At 36.4% G+C, this 27,811-nt stretch overlaps 1 protein-coding gene across 2 annotated transcripts in view; it reads left to right on the top strand.

Annotated features, from left to right (window-relative positions):
* The window catches only part of UBE2D2 (ubiquitin conjugating enzyme E2 D2), a 43,469-nt gene extending 15,886 nt beyond the window's left edge, over nucleotides 1-27,583 (top strand). For both annotated transcript variants that reach the window (XM_055555250.1, XM_055555260.1), the window contains 6 exons: nucleotides 14,604-14,667; nucleotides 19,081-19,112; nucleotides 19,192-19,269; nucleotides 19,357-19,462; nucleotides 24,618-24,711; nucleotides 25,913-27,583. In XM_055555250.1, coding sequence (XP_055411225.1) covers nucleotides 14,604-14,667; nucleotides 19,081-19,112; nucleotides 19,192-19,269; nucleotides 19,357-19,462; nucleotides 24,618-24,711; nucleotides 25,913-25,958 — 420 coding nt within the window. In that variant the 3' untranslated portion in view covers nucleotides 25,959-27,583. The remainder of the gene's footprint in view (nucleotides 1-14,603; nucleotides 14,668-19,080; nucleotides 19,113-19,191; nucleotides 19,270-19,356; nucleotides 19,463-24,617; nucleotides 24,712-25,912) is intronic.
* Nucleotides 27,584-27,811: the final 228 nt, after the last annotated feature.

Here is a 27,811-nt window from a genome sequence, read left to right on the forward strand (position 1 = left end):
TAGAGGGTCCAAGAAGATCTCTCTCATGTGTCTGGGGCCTTGATGCTGACTTGGCTGCACTGTGCACCACTGTCCCCCAAATGGCCTTTCCAGCAAGAAAGCCTGAACTTTCTGTGTGGTGGCTTAGAGCTGCGGTGGTGGAAAGAGCAGAAAGAAAAGCTGTCAAGTCTCAACACTAGACTTGTAACTGACGCAGTGTCATATTTGCTTAATTTTTTTTTGGTTGAACAAGATCCAAGGCCAGCTGGGATTCAGGAGGAAAGGAAATAGACTACTTCCTAATAAGAGAAGTGGTATGTTCTTACAGGGAGGGAAAAATTGTTGGGATCTTTGGAGATTATTTACTGCAGGAGAAGTTGTAGTAAGCGTTGTCTTATACTGGCATATTTACTTCTTGGATAAGGTCCCTTGTTATAAATTTAATTCTGTAGTAGTAGAATTTTGCTTCTTTGGAGTCATTAAAAACAGTTCTGAATGGTTGAGTAATATTAAGTTATTAATAACATTTTTTCCAGTTTTAATTCAGAGAAGTTTTTTATGAAGATTTGTTTGGCCAATCAATAGGAGGGAGGAAGGGAAGAGTAGAGGGGAAGGGAAAGGCTTGTTGGATGTGAAATGTAAAAATGTGGTTGTTTTGAGAAGAGGTATAACCGTTTACTTGGGGGTTTGTCTTTTCCTGTCAAAATAACCTAAGTTGCTTTGTTTACCTGCTTTATTTTTAATAAAATATATAATTGATATATAACATTGTGTAAGTTTCTTATACAGTGTGAATTTGATATTTACATAGTGTAAAAAGATTACCACCATAGTGTTAGCTAACACTGCCATCATGTCCTATAATTATTTCTTTTTCTTTGTGGTGGGACCATTTTAAGATCTACTCTCTTAGCAAGTTTCAAATACATAATACAGTATTGTTAACTATAATTGCCATGTGCATTAGATCCCCAGAACTTATTTATCTAATAACTAGAAGTTTGTACTCTTGTTGTAGGAACAAATAATTTTATACTACCAGTCTTATTCTTTCCAAGACTGTCACATAATTCATGATCTTGATAACATAAGGCTGACTGCTGCTGCTGCTGCTGCTAAGTCACTTCAGTCGTGTCCAACTCTGTGCGACCCCATAGACGGCAGCCCACCAGGCTCCCCCTGTCCCTGGGATTCTCCAGGCAAGAACACTGGAATGGGTTGCGATTTCCTTCTCCAATGCATGAAAGTGAAAAGTGAAAGTGAAGTCACTCAGTCGTGTCTGACTCTTCGCGACCCCATGGACTGCAGCCTACCAGGCTCCTCTGTCCATGGGATTTTCCAGGCAAGAGTACTGGAGTGGGGTGCCATTGCCTTCTCTGAAGGCTGACTAGGATATGCTATTTTTTTTTTCTTTTCTACTTGATTCATAATGTTTTCATACTTTTCCTTTACCATAACAAAGAACAACTTCTGCCTGTCACCTCCTCTTTGTTAAAAAGTGCTCTCAGAATCCTCAAGTAGCACCACTATAATGCCTATATAGGTTAAACATTCTCTGTAGGTTAATTGGTCAGATCTGCCATATCAAAAACTGCTTAGGAGAACTAAGCTTTGTTGTTAACATCAGGAATTTAAAATGTTTTTGAAAAGGGTAATAGTACCAAACCTTTCTCCAGCCTAACTATCGACTTGAATTTTCTGTCTGGCCCTCCCCCAATCTTTGCTGCAGACAAAATGGAAATCCTTTTATACTGAGAATTTCATCATAGCAAAAAGGAAACCGTTGTTTTCTCTTACTGTCGTGATACTAGTACCGTCCCCAAGATAGTAGTACATGTTTCTATTATTGTGTAGCATATAGTTGATTAAATGGCATCTCAGGTGATTTTAATGTGGACAGAGAACTCTCCTGTCTCTAGGCTAACCTAAAATGTAACTTTGAAAAGACATTTCTTCAGATGTACCTATTCACGCTTTGGTTAATACTGTGTAGTGTCATGTTTTAGAGGTTGGACTGTTCTTGAGGGATGGACAAGTCATTTTTTTTTTATCTGTCTTTATAGTTGTTCTAAAGTACAATCCCAAGCAAGTATGTAGCAAGTCATCTAGCAGAGTACAATTTAAGTTTACTTGAGTGTTGGTCACATCTTACAGAGATTTCAGCCAGTAGGAAGACTGATTTAACTGTGGATAGATTCATCGTCTTGAACAGGTGGTGCAGTGGTAAAGAATCCACCTGCCAATGCAGTAGATACAGCAGACTTGGGTTCAGTCCCTGGGTCGGGAAGATCACCTGGAGAAGGAAATGGCAACCCACTCCAGTATTCTTGCCTGGAAAATCCTATGGACAGAGGAGATTGGTGGGCTACAGTCCATGGGATCACAAAGACTTGGACATGACTGAGCACCTGAGCACATGCTGATTCATCGTCGTGAACTCCTTGAGTTGTGTTAGAGAACTCATGAAACAGAAGCTGTGCTTTGAAGTAGTGAAGAGTAAAGTCCATGGAAAGTGTTATTTTTAAGTTTTGAGGATTTACAGTCTTGTGGTGGTTTACTCACTAAGTTGTGTCCGACTCTTAAGACTCCATGGACTTAGGACTCCATGCAGGACTTAAAACTCCTGCCAGGTTCCTCTGTCCATGGGATTCTTCAGGCAAGAATGTTGGAGTGGGTTGCCATTTCCTTCTCCAGGGGATTTTCCTGACCCAGGGATTGAATCCGGGTCTTGTGCATTGCAGGCAGACTCTTAACCAACTGAACTACAAGGGAAGCCCTAGTTAAATAGTATTTATATATTTCAAAGCATCTGAGTACCAGAACTTAACCATATGCTACTACTAAAAATAGTACATGTGAATTATTTTAGGGGCGAGTAGGGTCTCATGGTTTTATGGAGTATAATGAGAAAAAGGATGTTGTTTTTAACTCTTTTTAAGGTCCTCATTGTCCTGCCACTTGTAAGTAGCCTAGAAGCACACCAAGATAGTGATAATGTCATTTGTTTATTTCCCCATTTTCTCAGGCTTCGGGCTGTGGTACATGGTGATTAGTGCCATAAAAGAGTTCTTTAGGTTTCTAGTTTGTTGTGTAGTTGTTAACTGAGGTGGAATCAACTGGTGTAGATTCTGGTTATTCGAATGCCAAGAACAGAGCTCTTTTCTTAGTTATTTCAGTGTTTTCTTCTGAGCTTAGTACTGAAATCTTTTGACATGTGTAATAAGTGCATAGACTCTTCCTATCTACTTGGCTATATGCCAGGCTCATTTTGGAAATAGAATGTGGAAGAACACTGACCACTGCCTCAGTAACTAAAGGAGAGGTAATTTCAGATCCTGACAGAGACCCTGTGTGGAGTCTGACCTAACCTGACAATTTAGCTACCAGCCATCATCAGCTCCAAGAGCAAGAAGCCGCTACTTGCCTGTTTTGCTTCTGGTACCATTTGTACCTCCTTAATATTTTTGTTCCCTTACTTATTACAGAATTAGTCTTCTGGAAGACTTGTGATTTTCCTATCATAACTGTCATTTACTCAGGCACTTTCTACTTTGTCCTTGATTGCCAAAATTCTAAACTTGTTCTTTATTAGGTATTTATAGGATCCCTTGGCTGCAGTATCAGACTATTACTGCCTTCTCAAGTGCCTTACTTCATTAAATCTAAGATGCTATCCATTGAAAGATGTAGAAGTGAAGTCACTCAGTCATGTCCAACTCTTTTTCGACTCCATGGACTATAGCCTACCAGGCTCCTCTGTCCATGGGATTTTCCAGGCAAGGATACTGGAGTGGGTTGCCATTTCCTTCTCCAGGGGATCTTCCCAACCCAGGGATCGAACCCAGGTCTACCCGCATTGTGGGCAGACGTTTTACCGTCTGAGCCTCTAGGGAAGCCTTGAAGGTTGTACTACTAAGAAAAAAAGATATTGCCAATGAAGCTGACATACCATTGATTATAGTAGGCAGTTTGATGTCATGTATATTAAAAAAATCATACAATCAATGAAAGATAGTATTATCCTTCTCTAGGTACTTAAAGGAGAAGGAAATGGCAACCCACTCCAGTACTCTTGCCTAGAGAATTCCATGGACAGAGGAGTGTGGTGGACTGCTGTCCATGGGGTTGCACAGAGTCGGACACGACTAAAGTGATTTTGCATGCATGCATGCATTGGAGAGGGAAATGGCAACACACTCCAGTATTCTTGCCTGGAGAATCCCAGTGACAGAGGAGCCTAGTGGGCTGCCGTCTATGGGGTTGCACAGAGTCGGACACAACTGAAGTGACTTAGCAGCAGCAGCAGCAGCATATGTAAAATTACTGTGTGTAATTGTAACAATCTATTCTTCAACAGGTATTTACTGGGACTCCCTCTGTATAAGGAACTGTGCTGGATATCAAATTCCTATTTGTCATTGGGTCGAGAGACATTAAATAATCATACATATAAACTATCTTGAGTTGCTAAGGCAACGTGCACTTTTTCATCATAGTATTTAACAGAAAATGGGGGAAAGGGGCTTCTAGGAAACCTCTCAGCACATTTAAGTGAAGGCTAAAGGTGCGTGTGGTAGGAGGGTGCCTAGAGTATTCCAAGAACACTGTTCTGGAGTCTTGAACTAGTTGAAATTTAAAAGCTAATTGACGAAGAAAAAGCTTTGAAATGAGTAAATGGTAGTTCATATAGGTAAAATAAGGTCTTGAAAAGGTTCTTGATCCTCAGTAATGAACAAAGAATATTGTCTTTAATTAGAACATTTTCATCTAAGTGGTTATTGCTGAAGTGCTCAAAGAAATGAACTCCTTATTCTCTAGTGTTACCCAGTCTCACTCAAAACACCTATTCCATTCATGTTCAGTAATTAAATCTGAATATATTTTTGTCACTATAGACTTTCTATTTTCTGGCACTGTAGGTGATTAGGCTGAATTGGACTGGACTTCCTCCTGTAAGTTGTTAATGTACTTTTGTTTATCATCTCATTTGCCAGTGTTTAAACATCAGTTCTGCTTGATATTGTGCTAGACATTCACTCATCTACTCATTCAGACATTTGAGTGTCTCTTAAGTTCCACCCTGGAAAATGCGGTAAAGATTGTATTATACCTTGTCTCTAACTCAAGGAATTTAGAATGAAGTATTCCAGGGGTAGTGTTAAGGGTACACATAAATTTTGATAGTTGTGGATAAAAAATTGATCATAAGGTATTACTATACATGATGCTAGATTTGTATAGTATAGTTAATAATAAGCTGCTTGGAAAATGAAGGAAGTCCCTGGGAAATAAGATTTTTTTTCATCCTAAAAAAAGCAGTGTATGGACAGTAATCTTTTAAAGTGAAAATATTTAGTGTTGATGTGTTTTAAAATCATAACTGTGCTATTGTGAAAATAGATGAAAGTGAACTGGGCCTAGCTTTTTTAAAACAATTTTTTAACCTCAGATTCATAATTAGGTTAATCACATGCATTGTCAGAATTTCATATTGGTTTCTCCTTTGGGTGCCAAAACAAATATGAATCCTTATGACTCAGCTGTAATTTGTTTTATAGAAATTTCAGGGAATTCACTGGTTGTATAAGCTTTCAGTATTTGCAAACTTTTAGTCTGCAACAGATAAGATTATATAAATGACTAATTTTGCTAATATCTTTATATAGCATATCATTTCCCCTTTAAAAGATATGTGCTTCCCCCCCCCCCAACCCCTTTCTATACAGAAAAAGTATTTTAAGCCAGAAACACATCCGCTATATATTTGATCACTACTGGAAGCTATCAACATTGTCACACAAATAGCACTTGTAAGGATTTTCTGGAATTGGACAAAAGTAACTTCACAAACAAACAAAAAAACCTGTCTTTAAAAATTAATAAAAACATGTGATTGCCTTAGAAAGGAAATTTATATTGTGTTAACTATATCTGAAAAGCTATTGATAATGTGCTTTCTCTTACTATAAACATTCTCTTAAAACATTTTGATCACAGTGTTATTAATGTACTTAATACCGCTGAACTGTATATTTAAAATGGAAAAAAAATGGATAAGATGGTAAATTTTATGTTTGTGTATTTTACCACAGACAGAAAACCACACTGAAGTAATTTATAGTCCAGATTGGGGGTGGTGGGGGACAAGGTATAGATAACTTTAGGACAGTATTAGCCATGTTGGGTAGATTTCTTTATGTCATGTTTAAAAGTCTTTTATTCTACAACAACAAAATTTCTTTAGGATAAAAAGTGTTCTTGGTTCCTTCAGACTTATTTCTGACTTTCCTGCAGACATTAGGCATTTGTGAAAATAAAATCTTGGGTGGGGAACGTGGCATTGGAAGAATGGGCCACAGAAAGAAGCAAAGCCTGGTTCTGTGCCCAAACAATAGTGTCGCTTTTATTCAGGACTTGCTTAGAATCTTGAATATTCTTATAAGGATGTGGATTATAACATTTCCCAAATTGATTTGACCCTTAAACCTATAACCAAACCATGTTTTTTTAGTTTAACTTCATTGTTTTATAGATATGGGAGTTCTGATCTAGAGAAGTCGAATGACTTGCTTAAAGTTACCTAAGAGCAGAATAATAAAACATCAAGGGATGTTAAGACTTCGGAAAAACTGACTTCTGCCTGTTGCTCCTGTTGATATCAGCAGGAACATAAACAGTTGTAGAATAACCATTATAATCCTTATGAAGCTAATTTTCATTTAACATAATTACACGAGATGGTTAGTTTCCAGTATTTACAGAAGGCTTGTCAGATAGTGGTGAATGACGATTCACATGGCGGATAGTTTCTATCATGTTCATCTCTGTGTTCTTAAATTGTTGACAGGTGAATTTACCTCTTGGTTAAGCATGCTCTAGGAATAATTTTCCCATTTCTAGGCAGTGATTGGATTTGCAAGTTCCAGTGTGTTGAACAGTACAGTTATTTCTGCCTGGGTGTATGGGTTGAGGAAATAATTTTTTAAAACCCATACATAATCAAAGGCTTTGATACACAGTTTAAAAAGAGGAGGGGTACTTATTATTTATAGGGCTTCCCTGATGGCTCAGCGGTTAAGAATCCACCTGTAATGCAGGAGACGCCTGCTGGAGACATGGGTTCAATCCCTGTGTTGGAAAGATCCCCTGAAGAAGGAAATGGCGACCCATTCCAGTATTCTTACCTGGAAAATCCCATGGACGGAGGAGCCTCGTAGGCTACAGTCCATGGGGTCGTGAAGAGTCGGACACAACTGAGTGACTTCACTTTCACTTTTATGCATTGGAGAAGGAAATGGCAACCCACTCCAGCGTTCTTGCCTGGAGAATCCCAGGGATGGGGGAGCCTGGTGGGCTGCCGTCTATGGGGGTCGCACAGAGTTGGACACGACTGAAGCGGCTTAGCAGCAGCAGCGTTTAGATTGGGCTAAGCTGAGTAAAGGTCAGTTTTCATTCCAATCCCAACGAAAGGCAATGCAAAAGAATGTTCAAACAACCGCACAACTGCAGTCATCTCACACGCTAGCAAAGTAACGCTCAAAATTCGCCAAGCCAGGCTTCAACAGTACATGAACTGTGAACTTCCAGATGTTCAAGCTGAATTTAGAAAAGGCAGAGGAACTGGAGATCAAATTGCCAACATCTGCTGGATCATGGAAAAAGCAAGAGAGTTCCAGAAAAACATCTACTTTTGCTTTATTGACTATGCCAAAGCTTTTGACTGTTTAGATCACAACAAACTGTGGAAGATTCTTAAAGAGATGGGAATACCAGGCCAGCTGACCTGCCTCCTGAGAAATTCGTATGCAGGTCAAGAAGCAACAGTTAGAACTGGACATGGAGCAACAGACTGGTTCCAAATTGGGAAAGGAGTATGTCAAGGCTGTATATTGTCACCCTGCTTATTTAACTTATATGCAGAGTACATCATAAGAAACGCTGGGCTGGATGAAGCCCAAGCTGGAATCAAGATTGCCAGGAGAAATATCAATAACCTCAGATATGCAGATGACACCACCCTTACGGCAGAAAGTGAAGATTTAAAGAGCCTCTTGATGAAAGTGAAAGAGGAGAGTGAAAAAGTTGGCTTAAAACTCAACATTCAAAAAATGAAAATCATGGCATCTGGTCCCATCACTTCATGGCAAATAGATGGGGAAACAGTAGCTGACTTTATTTTTCTGGGCTCCAAATTCACTGCAAATGGTGACTGCAGCCATGAAATTAAAAGATGCTTGCTCCTTGGAAGAAAAACTATGACCAACCTAGACAGCATATTTAAAAAGCAGAGACATTACTTTACCAACAAAGGTCCATCTAGACAAAGCTATGGTTTTTCCAATAGTCATGTATGGATGTGAGAGTTGGTCTATAAAGAAAGCTGAGCACTGAAGAATTGATGCTTTTGAACTGTGGTGTTGGAGAAAACTCTTGAGAGTCCCTTGGACTGCAAGGAAATCCAACCAGTCCATCCTAAAGGAAATCAGTCCTGTCTATTCATTGGAAGGACTGATGCTGAAGCTGAAACTCCAATACTTTGGCCACCTGATGCGAAGACCCTGATGCTGGGAAAGATGGAAGGCGAGAAGAGAAGGGGATGACACAGGATGAGATGGTTGGATTGCATCTCCAACTCAATGAACATGCTGCTGCTGCTGCTGCTAAGTCGCTTCAGTCGTTTCCGACTCTGTGCGACCACATAGATAGTAGCCCACCAGGCTACCCGGTCCCTGGGATTCTCCAGGCAAGAACACTGGAGTGGGTTGCCATTTCCTTCTCCAATGCACGAAAGTGAAAAGTGAAAGTGAAGTCTCTCAGTTGTGTCCAACTCCTAGGGACACCATGGACTGCAGCCTACCGGGCTCCTCCATCTATGGGATTTTCTAGGCAAGAGTCCTGGAGTGGGGTGCCATTGCCCTCTCCCAATGGACATGAGTTTGAGTAAACTCCAAGAGTTGGTGATGGACAGGGAGGCCTGGTGTGCTGCAGTCCATGGGGTCGCAAAGAGTTGGATACGACTGAGTGACTGAACTGAAGCTGAGTAATAGGTTTTTGCTGGGTATTTTCTATAGTCTTAGTTGACTTGAATTTTTTAAAAAGAGTACAGACATTAATCTCAAATAAGGTTACCACTTCTGCTTATACTCAGTTCAGGGAAAGATTGCTATTGATACATTTTTATCAATTTGTCTTTAAAATAGAAGGTAGCATTATTAAGAGGGAAATAGAAACTATTTCAGAGTGCCAAGGGATTAAGTCTATCAGTACCAGATATAAAAGATTCTGTAATTTGCTGTTTTCAGAAATCATAATTTTTTTTCAAACTGATCTAGGATAACTGAGTTACTAATATTTCCAGAGTTTTAAAAATTTGTAATTTTAAATACTCTAGTAGTTAATTTTTAGATACTAACTTCAGATATTATGCTGGACACATGAGTTAGCGTTTCTGTTGCAACCCTGGTGAGATAGGGGTAGGGCAGGGAGAATGCAGTACTATGGTACTGCTTGCCTTCACTGTGTCTTGAAAATGTGGAAAACACCCCTTTCTTGAGTTCTTCATTCTGTGCTGCCATGTTTTCCTTCACCTTCCCTTCATTTTGAATCTTGCTGGTAATGAGTTTTCTAGCCTTGTCTTTTGTCTTTGATGCTTAATTCGTCAAACATAAAGGCAGTCAGGATTTAGTGTACATCACAATTTCCTGGGGGACTTGTTAAAATGCACCTTGTTAGGCTTTGAAACAGCAGAGTTTCTGATTCAGTAGGTCTGGTTGGAGCCTGAGAATTTGCATTTCTAATAAGTTTTCTTGTGATAATGATGCTGCTGTGCCAGGGTCTCATTTTTGAGAACTACTACTTATCTAGCTGTTCTTTTTTTGCTGTTTATTCATCTTAAAGGAGGTTCAGTTATAGATTCTCAGATATTCTGACTTGTACATTTCTACTATTTTAGATTCAGACTAAAGAAGCATGATATAATAGAACATATATAGTAAACCATGTCCTTACTCTAATTATAAGTTTTCCTTGGATTAGCTACTTTGTATCTTTTTATATATATAAAATGGGCAATTAGTCTAGATATCTCTTCTGATGTTGAATCACAATTTCTGCTTAAATCGTCTCATATCCTGATTTTCCACCAAAGACCTTTGATTTGTACAGGAAATTTTAGAACTATTAACGCTTGACTTTGAAGCCAATTTTCTATGAAAGTAACTACAATCTCTCATTTTCCCATCTTGTTCCTTTTACCATTTGCCATAGGGTAAGACCAAAATGGTGAAACAAATCTGTGTTCCATACTATGTATATTTTGCTTCATAATTGTTAAGACTGGGGAAACAGTTTTTTTTTAAAAATAGCTAATATCATTAAGTTTTCGCAATTAACGACCTATTTGAGTATTTGAGGATACAAGGAAAGCAAAGTCAGCATAGCCCTTGTAGGACCCCCTCCCCACAGTTAGGAATTCCTCTTTCTTTTTGCTATAGTGCTGTAATACAGAAATACCGCAGGCTTAGAGGCTTTAGTGTTTTGTTTTCTTTAACAGTGGTTCCTTTTAAAGAAGGGTTAATCCTTTGGAAAATAGGTATTCTTAAGATAATAATATACAAGGCATTATAATCATTCCTGTGTGTCTTTATTGGAAAACATATTCCTGAGCCAAAAAAGATAGTAGTAGGAAATGTATTTAAAAGTTTGAGGACTTCCCTAGTGGTCCAGTGGTTAAGACTCCACGATTCCACTGCAGAGGGCAGGAGTTCAGTCCCAGTCAAGAAACTTAAGATCCTGCATGCCACGCAACATGGACAAAAAAGTTTGTAGTGAATTAAACTTTACTTGAAAATAATTAATTGGTATAAGGTTTGAGGGCTGTTTGAACTAAATTAAACACTTGGGAAAGTTTCAGATAATCAAAATTGTCTATAACCCTTAATCTTTAAAAATAATGGTTCTGTATACCTAGAAACAAGGGGAGTGTACAATGTCAAAGAAGAAAGTCTTAATTGAGAACTCTATTAAAATCCACAGTTTTTTTTTTTTTTCACAGTTTATTTTGAAAATAAGACCTTTATTGTAATATTTTTTTAGATTTCAAAGTTAAGACCATAAAGTCGCTTTAGAAATTGAGGATCTTTACCTTAACTGTCAAACTTCCCTCCTCCCTTTTTTTCCCTAAATTTAATTTTATGTACTTTGTCTATAAGGGCTTCCCACGTGGCTCAAATGGTAAAAAGTCCACCTGCAATGCAGGAAACCTGGGTTCAATCCTTGGGTTGGGAAGATCCCCTGGAGGAGGAGATGGTAATCCACTTTACTATTCTTGTCTGGAGAATTCCATGGGCAGAGAATCCTGGTGGGGTACAGTCCTTGGGGTCACAAGGAGTCAGATATGACTGAGTGAGTGACGCTTTCACTTTCTCTCTATTGCTCTTTCTACAGAAAAGTTTTCCAATAAACAGAAAAATTGCTTAGTTTTGGGTTTTGTCCTAGCTCTACTCTCAATCCCAGTAATGTATGATTTGCTATATGATATACAAGACAAATCTGAGTACTATTTGGGGGGAAATAAAAAGTCAAGGAAATTAATGTATAGGTATAAAGCCATATGATAAAGCCAACAGCCTGATGTAATAGGGTATTTTTTTCTGCCCAGTGATTTAGCTAGATGTGCCTTTAATTTCAAGATTTATCTTTATTTTGTTTTCTTTTTGCCACACCACTCGGGTTGCAAGATCTCAGTTCCCCCAGGCCATGGTAGTGAAAGCCCAAAATCCTAACCACTATACCAGTAGGGAACTCCCTTCAGTTTTTTTTCCCCCTTCAGTTTTAATCATAACGCAGGGACATCAGATTTTGTGGTGGTGGTCGTATAGTCGCTAAATTATGTGCAACTCTTGTGACCCAGTGGACTGTAGCCTACCAGGCTCCTCTGTTCATGGGATTTCTCATGCAAGAATACTAGAGTGGGTTGCCATTTCCTTCTCCAGAGGATCTTTCCAACCCAGGGATCAAACTTGTGTCTCCTGCATTGTAGGTGGTCTTCTTCATTGCAGGTGAATTCTTTACCACTGAGCCACCAGGGAAGCTTCAAATTTTGTAGCTTCTGTGTTTATTTAGTCTAACTGGGTTTTCACTATTCTGATTACTGTTCAGATAGTCACAGCTTTTTCAGAATTATTTTTCTTTTATCCAAATGTATAGTCAGAACTGGTACGTTATTTTTTAAATAGACAATAAATATACTTGTTAAAGGTATAAAAGAAATACATGTAGTTCCTATTCTTACCCCTAAAGCAAAGTTTCCTTCTGAAGGCAAATACTTTGAACTAGTTTTGTATCTATTCTTCAGAGATACTGTATGCATATATGAAGATGAATGAATATATGCCCTTTTAGTAAGCAACTTTATGGTATATACAATAAAATCAACAATTTTAAGTATACAGTTTGAGTTTTAATGAGTATAATTCACAGTTTTGCAGTCCCTACCAAAGTCGTAATATAGAATATATCCATAGCCCCCCAGATTTTCCTCATGTTCCTTTGTAATCAGTCCCCTCCAACTCCCTCTAGCCCCTAAAACTATTAATCTGGTTTCTGTTGTTATAAATTTGCCTTTCCTAGAATGTGTATCAATGGAATCATACAGAATATAGTCTTTTTATGTCTCATTTCACTTAACATACTTAAGTGAGTGCCTTTAACCAAGGAAGTGTTGGAATGAGTATGTTAATTGTGAATTAGCACAAATTTGAGTTAAGGTTTTCTTTTTTTTTTTAAATTATATAATACTGACTTATGAAGAGGACAGGGATTTTATTTTTTCCCTTTAGCTTTTTGAGATGTAATTGGCATAAGTTTAAGATGTTCAGTATAATGATTTGACTTACATATATCATGAAATTATTATCATGATAATAAGTTTAGTGAACATCCATTATCTCACAGGTACAAAATAAAAGATAAAGAGAAAAATTTTTTTCCTTGGGATGAGAACTCTTAGGATTTACTCTGTTAAACTTTCATGTATAGCGTACAGCAGTGTTAATTAACCTGTTCTTGCCTGGAAAATTCCATGTACAGAGGAGCCAGGTGGGCTACAGTCCATGTGGTTGCAAAGAGTAGGACACAACTGAGTGCGTGCGTGTGTGCACACACGTGCACACACATACATACTACAGCCCTACCACTTACTTAAAAGTGTTAGTAAGTATAATTGACCTACCGCACTATGTTACTGTCTCGTATACAACATAGTGGTTTGATATGTTAAAAAGTGATCACCACCTGATGAATCCTTATATTCAACTTAGATGAAGTTAGTCAAAAGAAGTAGCTTAACTTTTGTGTTTCACATCAAGCAAGCTCACTAGTTAGAGTAACCTGTATTAGAAATATTTAAGAATGTGAACTGTACAGTAGGTTTTTTGTTTTTCTCCTTGAGATGGGCAAGGAATCTCTGTTGTAGAGAAATACAAAATCCTCAAATTGAGATGTGAAAGTAAATATTGTTAAATCTTTATCTCAATCCCAGCACTTAAAAAAAACTTAACAGAACTTTATTTCTATACTTTATGCTTTATCCTCCAAGCTTACAAATAGGATAAAACAAAATAATTGATGTAATGACTGGTTGATTAAGTTAACTCAGAAGAAGGAACTTACAGAAATATCTGTGTTGCAATTTAAAATACTTATATAACTCAATAAGATTTGAAATACTTCTTAAATGGTAGGTTTTACCGTTGTAGTTTTAAAAGATAATTAAAACTAGTCCTTCCTCAGAGTTTGTTTTTATCTCACATACCAAGCCAAAGGGAAAGGGAATGTAGTATGATTTCCTGCTTTGTGGTTTTTAAGGCATCCCCACCCAGTAACAAATCTCAAGTTTGTGGGTTCTTGTGTTAAAATAGCTAAGAAGCTGGCATCTTTTGTACAGCATGACTACATGTAATTCCATTTCTGATTTCAAGACTTTATGATGGGTTATATCCAACCAGCCTTTGTAATATATCCCTTTTAAAGTTTTTCCTACTACCTCTGGAAGCTTTGTAGTGGATATGAGCTGAAAAAATACCAGTATCTTGTCAGATGGTTCTGTATAATTTGGAACATTTATGACTCCTATCTGAAGTGTAACTTAATGGTTTTGAGGTACAAAAACCAGCTGTTGATCTTTATTGGAAAATAATAAGTAAAGTGTTTACTTAAAAACAGTTTTTGTGAGACTTCCCTGGCAGTCCACACTCCCAGTGTAGGTGCATGGGTTCAATACCTGGTCTGGGGGCTAAGATCCTGCCACATGGTGCGGCCCAAGAAAACCCAAAGAAACAGTTTTTGTGGCTCTTTAGTATATGATCCATGTTTACTTTCCTTATATTTAATACCCATTAAACTTCAAACAAGCAAAAATGATCTACTTTTAAAAACATACATTTATATTCAGGAATCCCAAATATTTTAAAGAATTAATCTACCTTTCTCTTCTCTGACTTTAAAGGAGTGCTGCTAAAAGCTTTACTGGTGAGACAGAGATTATTGGTAACAGTGATGGTTTTATTAATGGATAATAGTTACATTTATGTTAAATACATTTCTTTATTCTCTCCTTCTTGAAGGAATTGAATGACCTGGCACGGGACCCCCCAGCACAGTGTTCAGCAGGTCCCGTTGGAGATGATAGTAAGTATCTAAAAGGAATACTAAAACATAAAACAGCATAACAGTCTGCCTCTGGTGAACTCTGGTACTAATAAATATATATATGCCAAGATTATTTGTATGAAGAGTTAATTATGCAATTTACCTTTATTTGCCCATGAAAGGTGCAGTTTTATGTGTATCCCATCATCTTTTGTACTGTATTTCATTTTGAATGTCTTCTGCCAGATGTTGTCTGTGTAGTTGTTCTGGCTCTTCCTTACCTATCCTTTGTCCCTTCTGGGTATTTACCTAAGACAAAATATTCAAGCTTTTGTCTACAGTAAGCTATTGTTCTTTAGTAAGATAATAATAGTAAGTATGATTGGGGGGGCAGTGTGTATGTGGGTCTGTGTCTTTCTTTGTATTGACTCATATTTGTGAAGACAGCTACAACTTACCTTTAATGTCCAGTTTATCTTCTTAATCCTGTTTGAAATAATTTATTGTATCTTACCATACATGTTGGATAATAATTTTGCTTTTGTTCCACTTTGTCTCAAGACAGCTTTTCCCCCTGATGCCATCTTTCAGCCTTTTAAAAATGGAGGATATTTGAGCAGGCTGTGTAACTAATTCTCACACACAAAAATGCAATATTTAGCTAATAGGGGAAAAGTGGAATATACTTGGGAGTATATTTAGAAGCATTTGTGTAAGGGAAGTGTATAGGTTAAGAAAATAAATGAGGTTATATGGACTTGTGTGTAAGATTAATTTTTTCCTCATTTTTCTTAAGATTGTTGTTTTGGTTTGCTAAATCCTTAGGAATCAAAGCAGAATCCTTGTACAAGGATTGCTTTATAGATAAAACATGTTATAAATTATAAGACTTAAGTACTTGTTATGAAAAAATCCCATTTATGTTATGTTTAGATCTGTCCAGTATTATTGAGTATATATAGTATTTGATATCAAACAGGACAGGCCAAGTACTTAAACACATTATCTCATTTGCCTCACAATTCTTTAAGTGATTGGAAGAGAAATTGTTAACTGTTTTAGAGAAGAATCTAGTGAGAGCCTTGTGGTGGTTCTTGAAGTAGACTTATTCTCAGATTTTCTGATTCTAGTTTTGTCATTCCATGGTATCATATCCATCTGCATCAATGTGGTCATTCAGTTTTGAAAGAGTGTTTTTATTTCAGGTAAATTCCTCAGAGTTGAGAGAGGCTGATTTTTTTTTTTTTTTTTTTTTGAGAGAGACTGATTTTTAATTAAAAGTGTTTGAAGTCTGGGGATTAGATTTCATTTTTGAAGTTCAGTACTGTAGTGTGCTCAAGTAATTTGCCTTTGCTTCTACCATAGTTGGTACTACTACATTCCTTTCTCAGATTGAAAAGTGGTTACCCTGGAGAGTTAAACTCCCCTAAAGCATAAGCAATAAAAGAAAAAGAAAGATAAAGTAGACTTCATCAAAATTTAAAAATTAGGTACAGCAAATGATACTGTTAAGAAAGTGATTTTAAAGTCTTTATATTTCAACATTATTAAGATAAATAACCCAATTTTAAAGTGAACAGACGATCTGAGTAGCTTTTTCTCTAAGATATTCAAATGCAGTAAGAACATGGAAAGATGTTCAGCATCATTAATTATCAGGGAAATGCATATCAAAACCATAATGAGGTGTCATTTTACACCCACTAGGATGGGTAGAATCAAAAGGTCAAATAGTAAGTGTTGATGAAGATGTGGAGAAATTTGAACCATCATACTTTGCTGGTAAAATGCAAAATGGTACAGCCAGCTTGGAAGACAGTCTGACAGTTCCTCAAAAAGCAAAACACAGAGTTTACCATATGAACCAGTGAGTTCATTCCTAGATACGTGTCCAAGAGAAATAAAAACATATATCCCTATAAAAACTCACACATGCTTGTTCATAGAAATTTTATTTATAATAACCAAAAAGTGAAACAACCCAAGTGCCCACCAACTGATGAAGGGATAAATAAAATATGGTGCATCCATACAGTAGAATATTATTTGATGATTAACAGGAATGAAATACTGATACATGCTACAACATGAATGAGCATAAAAACATTGTGCTGAAAAGACCTATACTCTGAACACCATAAGATGCTGGTGAAAGAAATTGAAGATGACATAAACAGATATTGTTAAAATGACCATATTGCCCCAGGCAATTTACAGATTTCAGTGCAGTCTCTTTTGAATAACCAATGGCATTTTTCATGGAACTAGAACAAAACAAATTTAAAATTTTGGAAACACAGAAGACCTCAAATAGCCAAAACAATCTTGAGAAAGAAGACTTCCTGACTTCAGACTGTACTACAAAGCTATAGTAATCAAAAATAGTATGGTGGTTGCACACACAGAAAAAAGCATATGGATCAGTGTAACAGGGTAGCAAGCCCAGAGATAAACCTATGCATTTATGATCAATTAATCTACTGCAAAGGGAGCAAGAATATACAGTGGAGAAAAGTAAGTGATACTGGGAAAACCGAACAGGTGCATGTAAATGAATGAAATTAGAACATTTTTTCACACCATTTATAAAAATAAACTCAGAGATCTAAATGTAAGACCAAATACTCTAAAATTCCTAGAAGAAAATGTAGAACACTCTGGCACAAATTGCAGCAATATTTTTTGGATCTGTCACCTAGTGATGGACAGACAAATGGGTCATAATTACTTAAAAGCTTTTGCATAGCAAAGGAAACTAAACAAAACAGACAACCTGTGGAATAGAATATATTTGCAAAATGATGCAACCAACAAGGAATTAATTTCCAAAATATACAAACAGCTCATACAGCTAGTTATTAAAGAAATGCAAATCAGAACTACAATGTGGTATTATCTTACACTGGTGAGAATGGCCATCATTAAAAAGTCTAAACATAATAAATGCTGGAGAGGGTATGGAGAAAAAGGAACCCTCCTACACTGTTGGTGGAAATCTAATTGGTGCAGCCACTGTGGAGAATAGTATGGAGGTTTCTTAAAAAACTAAAAATAGAGTTGCCATATGACTCAGCAGTCCCACTCCTGGCATTTACCTAGAGAAAACTCTAATTTGAAAAGATATATGCAGCCCAGTGTTCATAGCAGCACTGCTTAACAATAGCCAAGACATGGAAGCAACTTAAATGCACTCCAGAGAGAGACCTAAGTCAGTGACTCTAGTAGGTTTTCTTATATGTAACCAGTGTGGCAGAATATGCAATTAAGATTTAAAATGGTAGGTCTCCAAATGGTTTTTGTTAATTAATATGGGGCCTTTAATAGAACCTTTGTTGAAGATACTAGGACTGATCTTAGTGACTCAAAGTAACTTTCTCTTTAGCTACTTAATCCATAAAAAAATTAGTTGGCAGAAGTTAAGAGGAATTTTTCTCAGTACTAATGGTGAGTAGTCTAAAAAGGAGAGCCTCAGCAATACCTACCCTTTATTTTTAATCCCTAGTAAACAGACTGCTCTTTGTAGCTTCAGGCCCCAGTGAGGGGCAAGCCAACCATAGGGGCAGTTCTCATACAGATGATCAGAAGGAATTTAAGGGTTTGGGCTGACATCCGAATGGATTTTTGTGTGGCTTTCTAGTCTTCACATTACCTCCTTGCATCAAGAGTTAGCTGGTTTGAGTTGCTCGTGTATACTCCCATTGACAGCTTCCTTTAGTGTGCTCAGATCCTCGTGTGAATGTTAAGTGCTTAGTAGCTTGCTTAGAAGTGAAGACTGGGTTTTTGATCTTTGTGTTGTACTTAGTGGCATCACCTTTGAAACAGAACATGCACCGTTTTCTGCAGTTTGAAGAGAAAATTTCCTTACTAAACAAGTTTATGATTTATTGGGATTATCCCTAGAGTTTGTAATCAAGCCTGGGACTTCCAGCATACGTTTTCTTTATTTATTGAGATACCAGTAATTCTAAAGATCTACACATGAGAACTCTTGGAAATTTTTTTCTCACTGGAAAAAACTAGCATTTCCTAATTTGAGTATTATCTACTTTAAGTTTACTGTTCTGCTCTATTCCAGTACTATAAAAGGAGTATATTATAGATATTTGTGTTGGGGAAATGATACAATCAAAGAATTGAATCTTGTGGTTCTTTTTTACCCTTTGCGGTAAGGAAGTGCCTGTTTAAAAGTGAAACTTTCGGCCTTGTCAAGAATTTTCTCTCCCTGTCATGAATTTTTAAGACGTTTTAGCCCAAATAACTTTCTTGTTGAGCACCTTATCAGTGTTCTACACCATGCTAGTCATTTTTGTTTTCTCAGACTCCAAGTTAATTTAGATGACTCACCATGTTTCTTATGAATGAACTGAGATTACATGGGGAATAATATGTTGTTATGGTGTAGGTATACTGTTGATATTACTTCATGGTGACTTTTTGTTGTTCTTTTTTCAGTGTTCCATTGGCAAGCTACAATAATGGGGCCAGTAAGTATTCAGATTAATTTCAAAATAAATAGTTTAGGTAATTCACTCATTTTAACCCAACGTTTTTTGTTATCAACAGAATGACAGTCCCTATCAGGGTGGAGTATTTTTCTTGACAATTCATTTCCCAACAGATTACCCCTTCAAACCACCTAAGGTAACTGGAATATGCAAACTGTTTTTTTTATCTACTTTGTACAATGCTAATGAAACTGTTTATAAGAAGTTTTCCTTGTTTTGATAGGTTGCATTTACAACAAGAATTTATCATCCAAATATTAACAGTAATGGCAGCATTTGTCTTGATATTCTACGGTCACAGTGGTCTCCAGCACTAACTATTTCAAAAGGTAATGGAATGGATATTTGATATAAAAATAAAGCCTATTTTTTTGTGTGTTTGTGTCTTTTTTAGGTTACTTATTCTTGAAAGGGTTAGTCAAATTCTTTTTTAAGAGAATGTAGTGGTCCCCCTTATTCTTGATCTGGGGTATAGACCCACTAGAGAGAGTTGGATTTTTAAGCATACGTGTTCCTTGGTGCTGTGATTGCTCTCTGTCCATTGTTCTTGCTCTTCAGGCATAGATTAGAATATGGCCCTTGTGAATCCGTTTTTTTAAGAGCATGGTTAATGTAGAAGACAAGTAATGTCTTTCCAGCCTTGAGATCCATGAATGGAAAGGATAGATAGTGTTCAGGAATAGCAAAAAAAACAGCCCTTGTAGAGGAATGTTTGTACTATAATTAAAATATTAGTTTCTTGAAGGACAAAGTATAGATGAATTCATATTCACATTATTTAAGGTTTTACCTGTTCTTGTCTTTAGGTTTCTATCAAGAACAGAATCATCATCTAAGATAATCAATTTAATGTATATTTTTATGTGAGCATCTTAGTCTGTGGTATATTGGTGCATGCACACGTGTGTGTGTGTGTGTGTGTGTGTGTGTGTGTGTGAGAAAATGTGTAGAGAAAGTTAGTTACTAACTTTGTGATGAAAGATCCAGTAGTTCTTTTAAATACGACCTAATTATATGAGTAGATTGGAGATTTTTTTATATCCCTGAACTGAATATTATCTTACTTGTTGATTTGAAATTGTACAACCTTTCAACATGAAATCACAAGAGGATTCAGATCAGATCAGTCGCTCAGTCATGTCCGACTCTTTGCGACCCCATGAATCACAGCACGCCAGGCCTCCCTGTCCATCACCAACTCCCGGAATTCACTCAGACTCACGTCCATCATTAAATGTTGTCAAAATACAGTACAAGAAATAGGCTACAAGTATGATAATGGGCTGATTGGATTGGGAAGATCCCTTGAAGAAGAGAATGGCAACCTATTTCAGTGTTGTTCTTGCCTGGAGAATTCCATGGATAAAGGAGCTTGGTGGACTACAGTCCGTGGAGTTGCGAAGAGTCCGACATGACTGAGCAACTAACACATACACACACGCACACACATATGATAATGGGCTAGTATGTTTAACAGATATGAAGAACATATATAAATCAGTAAGAGGTAAAACCTAGATCCCAATAGATGAATGGACAGAAAGGAACAGAATAGTCAAGGAGATACAAATTAAAATAAGTGCCCATTCTTCACCTTTTGGGGCTTCACTGGTGGCTCAGACGGTAAAGAATCTGCCTACAATGTGGGAGACCCGGGTTCAGTTCCTGGGTCAGGAAGATCCCCTGGAGAAGGGAATGGCTACACACTCCAGTATTCTTGCCTGGAAAATCCCACAGACAGAGGAGCCTGGTGAACTACATACAGTCCATGGGGTCACAAAGAGTCAGACATGACTGAATAACTAACATTTTCACTTCACCTTTTTAATTAACAAAGATCTTTTAAAAAGGAAACTAAACATTTTTTCTTTTCAAAAGAAAAAGTACATTGAAGTACTTTGTGAAGTACATTGGAATGATTGCTTATATATGCTACAGATAGATTTGTTTAGTCTGCCTGTATGTATTAAGAGATAAGGAGATTTAATCATTAATATTAACATCCTTTGACGCAGTAATTCTAGGTTCATTTGTTTGTACTAAGAAAACAAACCCAACTGCTAAAATCTACATCTGCAACAATGTTATTTCTGAAAATTAGAAATGACATATAGGTTCAACAGCAGAAAAAACACATTCGGTTCTGGCACATGCATTCAAAAGAATATTGATCCTTACAAATACTGTGCAAAATGGGAAAATACAGTGTTTGATAAAAGCAGGAAAGAGATAAAATGTTATACACTGTAACTTGCATTGTATAGAAAGTATATTAAATAGCTAGAAATAGTTTGGGTATTTGAGGCTGAAATTTGGTACATGAAATTTTTTTTTTCCTCTCTACTTAAATTTTATCATTTCTTTAACGCATACATTTAGACAGGAGGCAACATAGTTTCATGGTAAAGAACGTAGATTCTGGATGCAACTGCCTGTGTTAGGATCTCAGCTCCACATCTTATTGGTTGAAATTTGAGATGGATTAGCTTCTGTATTCCACAGTGTTTTCATCTATAGAGTAGGGGTGATAAAAACTATTTCACTATTATTCTGGAGATTAAAAAGCAGCAAAAATGCATAGTTAACTGATTCCTTGTAAGCGCCCAAATAACTGGGATAAAGGCACTATTGTAAAAAGTATTGGATATTTGTCATGTTATAATTACAGTAACACTTGTATACCCTTCCACATTAATTTTTTAAAGGCACAAAAACTCTGAGGCATTAAATTAAGATTTCTGGGGTCCTAGGCAAAAATGCGAACAAAAAAATCAAAGGACCACATTTTAAAAAGTTGTGACTGAAATAGTTTTACAGATAAGTGGCCCCTTTTGTTTTTGTAGGCCTCCGTGCCATTCAGTGGTTGCTTGTGAAAATATTCATATGCCTGTTGTTCTTGTGATTTCCTGACCTGTTTGTTCTTATTTTACCAAGTAACTGGAGATATAAATCTAGCTATAAATGGGGCCAAGAGAGGTGGGACTCTGTGTGTGTGTGGGTGGGTTGGGTGGGTGGATGGTGGTGGGGGGAGTCTGTCTGGATAGCTGAAATTGTTATCATAGCTTTTTTTCTTCCCTTCTGTGCCTAGTGGTGGTGTTTTTTGTTTTGTTTTGTTTTTCAGTTATTCTAAGTCATAAGGGCTGTTAATTTATTTGACTTGGTATGTTCTGTCTGGATAGCTATCTTTTAAAATAACTACAGTACCATTTTGTTGAATTTGGTTTTATCAGGGTACCTAGGTTTAGTGTTATAAAGACTCTTTTGTAAATTGAAGTATGGGCAAGCATTTCTGTGAAAGACCCAAATTCTATGTATGATATAATTATTCTTTAACATATTCTGTTTTAAAGGGCAATAATCTAGACCCAAAATGCCCTCCTCTTTGAGTATATAGGTAAGGGACCTAAATATACAGAAAACTTGAAGCAGGTTAACTGTATCGTAAAGCTACTTGGTTATATGGTTTTAGAATTGGAAGTGACTGAGTTATGACACTAATGAAATTGGTTATTTACTGAAGAAGAATATATATATATATAAGTGAAAATTTAGTTACTTCAGTAAAGAGTCTCTACAAGCTGTAGAAATAGAAGTTACTCTTTTTATAGAAAAAGAAAGTATAGTATATTATAAGCCAAAATCAATTTTCTACAAATAAAGGAACTAAGTAGTGTACTAAAAATCCTTTCACTAGATCCAGATAACCACCATCCTACCTTCCTTTCCTGGAAAGAAAGTGAGGAAGGTTATTTACTTAAAGCTTATCTTTTTAAAATGATGCAAATGAACTTATTTACAAAACAAACAGATTCACAGACAGAGAAAACAGATTTATGGTTGACACGGAAAGGGGGATGGGGAGCGATAAATCAGTAGGAGTTTGGGATTAATGTTATACACACTACTATATATATAAAATAAACAAGGACCTACTGTATAGCACAGGAAACTATATTCAGTATCTTATAATAACCTATAATACAAAAGGATCTGAAAATGAATGTATATGTATAACTGAATCACTGTGCTGTATACCTGAAACTAACACAACACTGTAAATCAACTATAATTAAAAAAATATCACTTTAAAGTTGCCTGTTTTAAATAGTTGGACAATAAGTAAAGGGAACTTATACTAATTTGGTAGTGTATCTAATTTTACGTGAAGAGTCAGTTGTATTCTTACCAGCTTGATAGGTCAGACAAGTTTCTTCTGTAGTCAATAATTTCATGAACAATCAAAAATCTATAACTCCCTGTTGTCATTTCCAGGAAATACATGAAATCTTTCCTAATTGCTGTTAGAATGTTCTGTGCTTGAAGAGGGCATCAGGTGATACACCTGACAATGGGAAGAGAAGATGTTTTGGGAATGCCATCTGCCAGAATTGTGGGCAACAGGAATGAAGAGTCAGAAAACATCTTTCCTGATGTTTTTTATTTTCCATATACTCTTAAGGCAAGGAAATAGCTTTTTTGTTAACAACTGAATGATAAAGGGCATGTAAACTTTCTTCATCTCTCAGAAGCCCTTGATCTCTGTAGGATAGATTTGATGGGAAAATGAATAAATTCCTTTTCCTGCTGAATTGATGTTTTGGGAGTACAGTGGGCTCTGAATTATTGTCTCTTGCTACAGAATTAGAGAGAAATAAGATAGCTGAGTTCTGTTAACATCAGAATAGGAAGATTGGAATTTATTTTGGTATGTCAGAGGCCACTGGATTTAATATAATTAGTGGCTTTGGCTTCCTCTTTGCCTTCAATAAAGGAATATGTAAGTTAACAAATTTAAACAGGAAATTGTACTATTGAGATTTGTCTGCCACATTTCAGGTTGCCGTTGAGGAAATGACTGAGATGAGATTTGAAATCGTTGCTGAAGATAATTTGAGACTTTTGTTTGAGATATGTCATATTATCCGTAATAAGTGTGGCCAGCCCCATTTGGGGACAAGTACTGGCCTCTGTGTTCTTAAACTAAATTGTTTTCAACTAAAAATGAAACAAATCCATTGCATCTAAATATGGTACCTGCCATCAAGAAAGCAATAATTGTTGGATTTCATAGTTGTCATTTCTTACTAAGAGCATTCAGTAGTGTGGTTGTCTTTAGAATTTTGAAAGCCATTTATCCCTGAACATGGGCTTCTAAAAATGGAAATTTATAAGCTGGGGAAAGTCTTATTGGTCTAGGATTTGAAAGACCTGTATTCTATTAATAATTCCACTCTGATTACTCACTAACCAGGGAAATGGGGCAAGACAGTTCACCAGCCTGGGCCAGCTTTCTTACTGGTTCAAGCTTAGAGAAGTCTTAGAATCTTTGTTAATTGCTATTACTGTAAACTTAGGCAGAGCTTACAAACCTGCTAACACTACAGTAAATAGGGTCTTAGAATTTTCTCGTGTGTTGGCATCTCATATTTCTTTGAGCCTTTTTGCTTTTATCCTCTACTAATTTTTATGTTTTTTTCATTCTAGTACTTTTGTCCATCTGTTCTCTGTTGTGTGATCCCAATCCAGATGATCCTTTAGTGCCTGAGATTGCTCGGATCTACAAAACAGATAGAGAAAAGTAAGTATGGTCTCCAGACAGAAGAGTGTCTGATAGGGTGGAGATGTTTGTGTCTAAGGTCTGAGCATGAGTCAGACACTTAAAACGAAGTCCTAATATACTCAGTTGGGGACAGGAAAGAGCAGTATTTGCATCAAGTATTATAAGTAGATGATTTTATCTCTGTTTTGTATGATTGCTACTGTCTAGAAGAACTTTTCTACAATATATTTTCCAACAGCTTTATGTCTTCTTGGTTTTTGACATGCAAAGATTTTGCATCAAGAGCCCAGTTGTCTTAGGTAGGTATTTATAAATTAATGGGAAAGAGAATTGATGTTCTACCATTTGGAATAATCTAAAAAAGAAAGTAAATAAATGCTACAAGACCCCAAAGCCCCAAATTTCCTTTAAAATAAAACTTGGAGAATTTGCACATTTTAGAATTGTATTATGAATTATTGAAAAGTGGTCAGGGTATCAAAAGATATAGTAAATGAAATGTTGTAATCTTTTGTTTGTTTTGCATACTATTCAATAAGATTGAAGGAGATAGATTGGGAGAAAATGATTCATTTTCAAAAGTTAAAATATAAAAGATTAAATAGTTATTTGAATTATTGATTAGAGAGGCATATAGATAAGATATTTTAAAAAGGAGCTGCAATGAGAATGGGGTATTCTAACAGCAGTTGGGTCTTAGTTTGTTTTTTTTTTTTTATCTGAATCTACATAGTATCTATAAAAATTAAAGATCCTTTGCCCTGCTTATTTTATTACTGGAATGTTCTTCTGAAGCAATAAACCCATTCATTTTAGCAACCAAATTGTTAAAATAAGTTCTGCCAGATCTGGTTGGTTTATTGATGCAGAAAAAGTATTATGTCAATTTGATCATTTTTATGTGATTTCAAGAACCATATAATATAGAATTATATTGAACTCCAAATAAGTAAAACAAGGGTTGAAAATCACCTCAGAAATAGGTCAATGAAGTAGAGACTGAAGATATGCCAGCAAGTGCTGAAATTTAATTAGAATCCTATATAGCATTTATCGGATATTTCTAACATTTATTAGAAATTTGGAGTAGGAATATGGCTTCACTTGAAGTTCTATAAGTTCTTCCCCTCGAATTACTAGATGGGATAATGAATGAACTCTGTTGCTTTCTGACTGACTCCTCACCTATGTTAAGCCAAGCTTCTCTTTGTGTGTACAGGTACAACAGAATAGCTCGGGAATGGACTCAGAAGTATGCGATGTAATTAAAGAAATTATTGGATAACCTCTACAAATAAAGATAGGGGAACTCTGAAAGAGAAAGTCCTTTTGATTTCCATTTGACTGCTTTCTATGAGCCCACGCCTCATCTTCCCCTGTGCACATGTTTACCTGATACAGCAGTGCTGCGTGTTGTACATACTTGGAACAACAAACTAGAAATACTGTACTTCTGTACCAACATTGCCTCCTAGCAGAGAAGTGTGTGTGTGACAAGCCAGTTCTCCAGGCATAACCTAGGTGTGAGACTAAAAGCTTTCCTTATTGACTTAAATTTGGATAACGGCAAGATGAGGGGTGGTGGGTATGGTGTGTTCTTGGATGGGGAAGAAAAGCTCCACTGACCTGTAGGAGATTGTTTTTTAAGTGAAATACTATTAAACTCAAAACAGTTATGAAAAGCAAGGTGAAAAACATGAAGCTGTTTCTGTATTCCTTTTATTCCGAAGGACTTACGTCTTAGGTGAAAGTTATGACCAACCAGATTAAACTCTACCCACATCCTGTATTTTAAGGTCTAAGTTTAACTGGTCAACATTTAAAAGGATTGGAGCTATTAGTAAGTAACGTGTGATGGGCTTTGCTCCCAACTCTTTTACATCTCCCCACCCTTCAACCTTCATCTTTCAGCCCCTCTTTCTCTCTTCCATATTCTTTGGTTTGTATGTGGTTTCTCAGTTAATACATAGCTAATAGCTCTTATTTTTCTTATGTTTTTAACTGCTTAGGTCTATCTGGATGTAAGGGTGAAAATTCATTTGATGGAAATACTTGTGTATATTTAAAGACCCAGTTGCTCCTCTGGAGCTTGTACGTTCAAGAATGATTAATCTGTGTAATAAACTGATTACTACAGTCATTACATATAATTTGTGTGAATAGGCTTTTTGATTTTAAGAACTCTGTCTAGCTGAGATTAGTGGTGGATTTTCTCCCACCCCTGAAATGTTTTCACTTATATTGGTTGCACTTCAAAATCATGAAACAATTCCTGTTTACACAGTAAAAAGTATATCTTGAAAGTAATTTTATTGAACAAGATAAACACATAAGCTTAAAAGAATTTCCATGAAACATATGTGCAGTATTCTAGGAACATGACTGTTACAAAAGAAATTTGCTTTATTATTGAAATTAAGCTGCATTTCACCAAAACCTTGTGACATTCCTTTGGTACATAGGACATAAAACAAAGGCATTGCTGTTTGGTAAGTTAAGCTTCTGTGATTGTGATTGTAAAAGAGCAACATTGACCAAACCCGGGAAACATGAGCACAGTCTTGTATTGGAGAGTCTACATAATTACTTTGCACTAACGTCGCAGGATGTTCATCCAATTTTAAATTGTACTGTATGTGGCTTTTTGAGGTCTTCCCTTGACGCTAGTAAAATGTAGTTTGAAACTTGTAAACAACTGTGTTTGCCAGAAACATCGTTCGTGTGAACTAGGCAAGTTACTGTTTTTCCCCCTACTTCTCCTAATCTAATTGTAACCAGGCTAGCCTGAAAGCCATGGCTGATGCTCTTTAGCCATCAGGTTCTTTCAAATGCATCTTTACACTCTTGCACAAAAATTGAGGAATAAATGTCCACTGCTTTTGGTTTTAAACTTGTTTAAGTTGTCTTATCTCTCAGTGTCACTATATCTCAGAACTAAAGTGTGATACACCAAACCTTTTAAAATGCTGCATTTTAGCTGCTGGCTACTTATTAGTATTTCTAGTATCCTTGACTTTGCAAAGAAGGTTTGACTGTTAATAGTTGTGGGTAAAGGAGTTAGAATTGAGCTCTAACCTAGAATTACCCTCATTCTCAGTATCGTGGGTAAGTGGGAATT

The sequence above is a fragment of the Bubalus kerabau genome, chromosome 1, assembly GCF_029407905.1.
Source record: "Bubalus kerabau isolate K-KA32 ecotype Philippines breed swamp buffalo chromosome 1, PCC_UOA_SB_1v2, whole genome shotgun sequence".
Taxonomy (NCBI): domain Eukaryota; kingdom Metazoa; phylum Chordata; class Mammalia; order Artiodactyla; family Bovidae; genus Bubalus; species Bubalus kerabau.